Source organism: Chrysemys picta, chromosome 15 (genome assembly GCF_011386835.1).
Source record: "Chrysemys picta bellii isolate R12L10 chromosome 15, ASM1138683v2, whole genome shotgun sequence".
Taxonomy (NCBI): domain Eukaryota; kingdom Metazoa; phylum Chordata; order Testudines; family Emydidae; genus Chrysemys; species Chrysemys picta.
The window spans coordinates 935,840-944,063 of NC_088805.1; the positions used below are offsets into that span (position 1 = coordinate 935,840).

The following is an 8,224-nucleotide window of genomic DNA, read 5'->3' on the forward strand; positions in this document are numbered from 1 at the left end:
CTCTACTAGTCAGTCATTTAAAGACTTTTCTCATGTCCCCTCTTATTCATCTCCATTGTAAGGTAATGATCCAGTCTTTTCAACCTCTCTCCATAAGAGAGTTTCCCCAGTCACTTGATCATTCTCGTTGCACTCCCATGAGCCCATTCAGCTCTGCAATATCCCGTGTGAGACGGGAACGCAGTACTACACAGAGGAGTCCAGAGGAGGGTGAAAAAACGACTGACTGATCTCATGGCATTGTATTTTCTGTAGGATTCCTCAGCCAACTCCTCCTGGATCCCAATGTTATACTTAGTTTCTGCTTTGCTTGCACTGTGAGTAGTGCTTCCCAAAGCTGTGTACAATGACACCCAGGTTCCTGTACTGAATTCATAGAGTCAAATTTAGAACCTCATAAGATGTTTGAGGAGTTCCATATTTTCCATCCAATGGCATACACGTTGCAGATATTGATATCCAAGTTTATATGCCGTCATGCCGCCCATTTATCTGGCTTGGGTAGAGCCTTCTGAGGACGTCTCGGGACTTGACTATGACCTAAGTAATCTGGTGCCATCTGTAAATGTTCCCACCTCACTGCACACACCACTTTCTAAATCCCTATAACATATTTACTGTGCTAATTCTTATAAACTGTGTAACCCCCCCTTCCTGTGTTTCTCTTCCTTCACAGGCACCTTAAGCATTTCTGAGCACGATCGACGTATCGAACACTGCATGGCAGCTTTCAACCTCACTCTCTCTGAACCTTCACCATTTATCCTAATAGGCATTCCTGGCCTGGAAGTTGCCCATCTCTGGATTTCCATCCCTTTCTTTACATTCTACATTATCGGCCTGTTTGGAAATTTCATGCTTCTGTTTGTTGTAGGCAAAGAGCAGACCCTGCACAAGCCGATGTACCTGCTGCTCTGCATGCTGGCACTCACAGACATCGGCATGTCTACCTCCCTCGTGCCAATGGCACTGTGTATATTTTGGTTCAATTTGAAAGGCATTACTGTGAGTGGCTGCCTCACCCAGATGTTCTTCATTCACACAGTTTCAGTTATGCAGTCAGCTGTCCTCGTGACAATGGCCTTCGATCGTTATGTTGCCATATGTAACCCTCTGAGATATGGCACGATCCTCACCAATGCACGAATAGCTAAGCTAGGGCTAGTGGGTTTGATAAGAGCTGTTCTCTTCATTCTGCCCCTGCCCCTGCTCCTGAGCAGGCAGCCATTCTGTGCCCACCGCATTATCCCCCATACGTACTGCGAGCATATGGCTGTGGCAAAAATGTCGTGTGGGGACATCACAGTCTACAGGACGTATGGCTTGGTGTTAGCAATTGTAGTCAACAGGTCAGACCTGGCACTCATTGCCCTGTCCTATGTTCTGATCATCACAGCCATCCTCAGAATCTCCTCCAAGAAAGCCCACCAGAAAGCCCTTAACACCTGCACATCCCACATCTGTGTGATGCTGATGTCTTACACTCCCTCCCTCTTCTCCTACCTGACACAGAGGTTTGGTCAAGGAATTGCTTCCCATGTACATGTCACCTTCGCTAACTTCTATCTCCTTGTCCCCCCCATGCTCAACCCTATCATTTATGGTGTCAAATCGAAAGAGCTTCGTGATAAAGTGAGCAAATACACCTGCAGAAGGTGATCACCAGAGGCCACTGACTTTAAAACTGTGCAACAATAGGGGGAAAGGATATCTCCTCATTAATCAAGGGTGCTCTGTCCCAGTCAGCATTGTGGAAGTTTAGAATCTGAGAAGCTCCTCACACCTAATGTCGTATCTCTGCATCACCAAGTTCCCTCTCTGACCATCACCTGATCTCTTTCAGTGTCACCCATCAGTCCCCAACCCCACACACCCTGTCACTCGGCCTTTCTGTGACTACCAGTCCACCAGAAGATATTGCACGTTTCTGAAGGAAGGTGGGTTTCCATTAGTTCCTGTGTGAACAGGGTTCTTAATCAGTTCGACAAACAGAAGCTACACTTTTACATAGCCAAAGGCAAAATAAGAAATTACAGTGCTGAACAGCAATCTGGTGAACAAAATTTACCTTATTTTTCTACTTTTAATTCTTCTTTAATCCTGGAGCAGAAACCAAATGTTTCAGTTGGAATGTGTGAATAATTGTGGCTAGAGCTTGTTGCTGAGAATTTATTTTTGAGAACTGGACTGATGTGTTAAACTATGATATCACCTTTGAGTCACGTTACTTACCACTTTGCACAGTCGATTTTAGAGTTGCTTTCAGCTGGAGCTTTCAAAACACACCTTAACCATTCCCATTGTCAAAGACATCAAGAGTAGGTGTCGAAATGTCATGTTGGAGTCTGTGAAACAGGTGAAACAGGGATTATCACCAAACATCCGGGTGACTGAATCACTTAACGTACTAAATACTTCTACTGCACTCAGCCCTCCACGAGCTAGATTGGCTAATACCTCATTTTTGACATTGGTTTGTGACTACCTTGGACAATTGGAGTAGCAGTGGAGAGTTTTGCCTACGATTGACTGGCCTCATACTCAGGACAACCAAGTTGAGCAGTTTTGGATTGAAGTTGTCAAACACATGGATCCCGCTGGGGACAAAGACTTTATTGAATTTGGGTTGTTTACTCTTTCATTGCTGTCCCTACCTTTTTGCAACACTGCAGTTCAAAGACTGTTTCTCAGGTGAACTTAATAAAAACAAAACTGCACAATAAGATGCGAGGGAACTTTTAGAAAACGTTCTTCATGTTAGGGCCTATATGCAACGACACAAATTCTCTTGTGAACAGTTTGCACCAACAAAAGAAATGATTGCACTGGTCTCTGCTGATGTGTGACCAGCACCAGAAGCATTCTACTTCCGACAAAGACAGTGAGAAGGAAATGTTGCATTTCAGATACTAACAGTAACATACTAATTCAGCACAACATATGGAGATTGACTACCATCATTGAATGCCATTAGAAATAAATACCATATTCATTTTACTATAGTTTTTGTACTACATTCATTTTGGTTTCGTTTGCGGATATTTTATCACCGTCATTCTGGGTTTTTGGGGGTTTTTTTTAAACCATTTACCATTCCTCAATCAGGATACAAACACCAGTAAGAGAGGTGGAGGGGGGGGGGGGTGAATTTGATTTTCATCTCATAGCTTTGTTCCTAATGTGGACAAACTCCTGTTGTGCCTTGTAGCTTTTTTTTAAAAATAAATATCTAATTTGTGCCAGATATCTAACAAAAATGTTCACTTGTTACTTGCTGTATACACCAATGTGTTAATAAAAAACATGTTTAAAGAAGGATCGGGCTACTTTTAGGTTAGTTTTTAAGTGATATTGGGCTATGAGTGCAGTAGAAATCTGGCATCCCCAGACCAGAAGGTCCATTAAAAGAGCCCAGAGGGCAGAGCTGGGCCGGAGGCAGAGCAGCAGCACTGAGGAAGAAGGCAGAGGAGGGGGGCAGGAGCAGACCAGAGCCAGGAGTTGGGGCAATGCGGGAGCCAGGGCAAATCCATAGCAGGGAGCTGTGGGGCCAGAGCCAGGATAGTGGATGCCGGCCGTGGCACAAGTAACACGGCAGCGAGAACAAAGAGCAGCCGGGAAGAGCAATGCAGAGGGCCCAGCGCAGGGAGACGTTGCTCGACAGGAGGGCTTTGAAGGCTGAACTCAGAACGGGGGACAAGAACCCAATGGGATGGCAGCTGCTGGGGAGAAGGGTCCTGCCACTTAGAGCCTGAGGGCATGCGGCCACTGCCAGGATAGGTGTCTGACCTGTGGTATCACCTCAGCACAGGCTGGAGTCTTGGGCACGAGCACCAGATCGGGGAGGGAGGCAGAGAAGGGACCATGGTCCTCGCACATTTGAGAGTGGAGGGGCCTGGGAAATCCACCATTCACCACAAGCCCAGATCCTGCCCCTCCTCTTCACTCCAAGGTTATGTCTCCAGCCAGGCTGGGTAAGAGCAGCCCAAGAGCCCGGGAAGCTGTGGTGAGCAGCAGACCCTCCACCGATCTGGGGGTCGGGGGCCCAGAAGCAGCTCCTGGCCCATGTCCCTGACCCCTGACCCCGCCGCCTAGGGCGGATGAAGGGTGCGGAGCTCTCCACAGCTGCCCAGACAGCTCTTACCACGGCCCTGATGTGGCTCTTCAGCTACTGAGTTCCCGCCTCCAGGCCAGGCCATAAGCTGGAAGCGGGTCAGAGTAAGAGCAATGTGGGCAGTTATGGGGAGACGCGGACTCTCCATCTGCTAATGGGTTGGGAGCTGATCTCGGCCCACACCCCCATTCCGAGAGGCCCAGGCTCTTTGACCCAGCTCTGGCTTCCAGCCTGGCCAGTGAGGGGTATTGGGTGGAAAAGGAGGGGCAGGGGGGCTGGGCCAAGGTGCTCCGAATTTTAAGTAATACTCCATCACCCCTGGGCCTGGGACAGGTGAGGAACAGACTGTGAACTTTTCTTATGTCCCAGAGACAGCTATTTGTGGTGTCCCAGTGCCCATACATGGGTTAATCCTCAAAGGGAAGGCAGGAGAAGGGGTGCATAGGAAGAGTGCCAAGAAAACAGAGAGGGCAAGTGCTGGGGGGCTAAGGGTAGAAAGCCCAACTGTGCAGGGTCTGAGGGGGGAGACCTGCACTAGAGGGATGACTCCTGGCGCTGCTGCCACCATGGAAGGACTATGTGGAGCCCAGGAGTGCTGGAAGCCCTGCATCCTATAGAGGGAGGAGGAGCTACAGGAACTGGCAGCCATGACAGGGAATACCCAGAGATGGGAGCATAGAATCATAGAATATGAAGGTTGGAAGAGACCTCAGGACGTTATCTAGTCCAACCCCCTGCTGAAAGCAGGACCAATCTCCAACTAAATCATCCCAGCCAGGGCTTTGTCAAGCCTGACTTTAAAAACCTCTAAGGAGGGAGGTTCCACCACCTCCCTAGGTAACCCATTCCATTGCTTCACCACCCTCCTAATGAAATACTGTTTCCTAATATCGAGCCTAGACCCCCCCCCCCCCCACCACTGCAACTTGAGACCATTGCTCCTTGTTCTGTCATCTGCCCCCACTGTGGACAGCCAAGTTCCATCTGCTTTGGAAACCCCCTTTAGGTAGTTGAAGGCTGCTATCAAATTCCCCCTCACTCTTCTCTTCTGCAGACTAAATAAGCCCAGTTCCCTCAGCCTCTCCTCTTAAATAAGCTCATGTTCCCCAGCCCCCTTTTCATTTTCGTTGCCTTCCACCGGACTCTTCCCAATTTGTCCACATCTTTTTCATATTGGGGAGCCCAAAACTGTTCACAGTACTCCAGATGTGGTCTCATCAGTGCCAAATAGAGGAGAATAATCACTTCCCTCCATTTGCTGGCAATACTCCTACTAATGCAGCCCAATCAGCCATCAGCCTTCTGGGCAAGAAGGGCACACTGTTCACTCATATCCAGCTTCTCGTCCACTGCAATCCCCAGGTTCTTTTCTGTAGAACTTCTACTTAGCAAGTCAGTTCCCAGCTATAGCGGTGCATGGGATTCTTCCCTCATAAGTGCAGGAGTCTACACTTGTACTTTTTGAACCTCATCAGATTTCTTTTGGCCCAATCCTCCAATTTCTCTAGGTCACTCTGGACCCTATCCCTATCTTCCAGCATATCTACCTCTCCCCCCACCTTAGTGTCATCTCTGAACTTGCTCAGTGTGCTATCCATCCCATCATCCACTTCATTAATAAAGATGATGAAAAAATATGGCCCCAGGACAGACCACAGGGGCACTCTGCTTGATACCGGCTGCCAATTAGACATAGATCAAGACTCACTGAGGCTGACGATCTAGCAGGCTTTCTATCCACCTTATAATCCATTCATAGAATCCATACTTTTTTAACTTGCTGGCATTTATACTGTGGGAGCCGGTAACAATAGTTTTGCTAAACTCTAGATATATCACATCCACCATTTTCCACATATCCACAGCGCTAGTTATCTCATCATAGAAGTGAATCAGGTTGGTCAGGCATGACTTGCCCTTGGTGAATCTATGTTGACTCTTCCAGATCAGCTTCCTCTCCTCTAAATGCTTCAAAATGGATTCCTTGAGGACCTGCTCCATGATTTTTCCAGGGACTGAGGTGAGGCTGACCGGTCTGTAGTTACCCGGATTCTCCTTCTTTCACGCCTTTTTTTTAAGGATGGGCACTAGATTTGCCCTTTTCCAATCGTCTGGAACCTCCCCTGATAGTTCTGAGCTTTCAAAGATAATGGCCAATGGCTCTGCAATCACATCAGTCAACTCCCTCAGTACCCTTGGATTCATTACATCCAGACTCACGGACCAGTGCATTTTCAGGTTTTCTAAATGGTCCTTAACCTGTTCTTTCACTACTGAGGGCTGCTCACCTCCTCCCCATACTGTGCTGCCCAGTGCAGCAGGCTGGGAGCTGACCTTGTCTGTGAAGACTGAAGAAAAGAAACCATTGAGTACTTCAGCTTTTTCCATATCACCTGTCATTAGGTTGCCTCCCCCATTCAGTAAAGGTCTCACACTTTCCCTGACTTTCTTCTTGTTGCTAACATACCTGTAGAAACCCTTCTTGTTACCCTTCACATCCCTTGCTAGCTGCAACTCCAGTTGTGCTTTGGCCTTCCTGATTACACCCCTGCATGCTCGGGCAATATTTTTATACTCCTCCCTAGTCATCTGTCCCAGTTTCCACTTCTTGTAAGGTTCCTTTTTTGTGTTTAAGCTCACCAAAGATATCTGTCTTCAGCCAAGCTGGTTGCCTGCCATATTTGCTATTATTTCTGCACACTGGGATGGTTTGTTCCTGCATCCTCAATAAAGCTTCTTTAAAATCCTTGGCAGTGCTCCAGTCATATGAGTTCTCCCACCAAGTCTCTGGTGTTCCAATTACATCTTAGTTTCTTGACTGTGCCAAGACTTCTTATTCTCCCTGTTTGTTTCCGAGGCTTCTTGCGTTCGTGTACAGGCACCTAAGGTAACTAGCCAATTTCCCTACGGCCTCCGTATCAATCAGGAGGCCTCCCCTGTTGCACCCTCGTCCTTGTGTTTCCTCCCGGTATCCCACTTCCCCACATACCACAAGGCTTAGGTTACCCCCTGCCCCCCAGTGAACCTAGTTTAAAGCCCTCCTCACTAGGTTAGCAAATCTCTTCATTAGATGGATCCCATCTCTTCCTAGCAATCCTTCTTCCTAGAACATCATCCCATAGTCGAAGAATCCAAAGCCCTCTCTCTGACCCCACCTTCGTAACCATGCATTTACTTCCACAATTTCATAGTCCCTACCTAGGCCTTTTCCTTCAACAGGGAGGATGGACGAAAACACGACTTGTGCCTTAAACTCCTTTATCCTTCTTCCCAGACCGTGTAATCTGCAGTGACCTGCTCAAGGTCATTTTTGGCAGTATCATTGGTGCCCACATGAAGGAGGAAGAGGTAGAGGTCTGAGTGATTAATCAGTCTAAGCAGACACTCCGTCACATCCTCACCCAGCCAGGATGGGATGGAAAGGCCCAGGACATCCCATCCCGTCTGCATCAATGTGGCCCTGGCCAGACCCCACACCGCCCCTTGGGACTAGGAATCTGCTGAGCCAGGGCCGTCCTCAGCAGCCCCTGTGTGATGGCCCATGCACCCCCTACTCAAGGACAGGGGAAGATCGTAAACCCACTGAGGAAACACAAGAGATCCCAATGGATCATCAAAGGCCTGCCTAACCCCTGTGCTAGGCAATAAGCCAGGGCAGGGCAGTTTCTGAGAGGTCACCTTCCCCACCTCAGTGACACTGAGGAAATCCCTGGGTGGCTACCCAGAAAACCCCACAGAGACCCTACTGCATCCCTAGGTCCATAGCCACTTCGTACTCCACCTGGTGCCTTGTGGAACTGTGGGGCACCCATCAGCTGTGTGTTTGAGCGCCAGCACCAGCTGCAAGCCTTAGTTGCTGGCCAGGAATAGATGCCGCACAGCTCACTTCCCTGATTCAGGCAGATTCGGGGCAGCTTGAGTCGTGGCTCACCATGGCTGTAGCGGCGCCAAGGTGAGCTGCTACCACTGGCCCTGAGTACTGGGAGAAGCCCTTTCTATACCATATGTTCCCCTCATGACAGTGGCCACCTCAGCCAGACAGGCTGCCTGGCCATCTTGGGAATGCAGTTGCACAGGGATGGGGACCACTGTGGAGAGGTGTCACTGTCTGTG

The 8,224-nt window shown here is 48.6% G+C and overlaps 1 protein-coding gene across 1 annotated transcript; it reads left to right on the forward strand.

Moving 5' to 3' along the window:
- Positions 1-720: 720 nt before the first annotated feature.
- LOC101933856 (olfactory receptor 52E2-like) lies at positions 721-1,659 on the forward strand. The gene has a single exon (XM_024112401.3). It carries the CDS (start codon positions 721-723, stop codon positions 1,657-1,659), a length of 939 nt encoding a protein of 312 aa, XP_023968169.3.
- Positions 1,660-8,224: the final 6,565 nt, after the last annotated feature.

Coding starts and splice junctions, on each gene's coding strand:
- LOC101933856 (XM_024112401.3), top strand. CDS start 721: ATGGCAGCTTTCAACCTCACTCTCTCTGAACCTTCACCATTTATCCTA.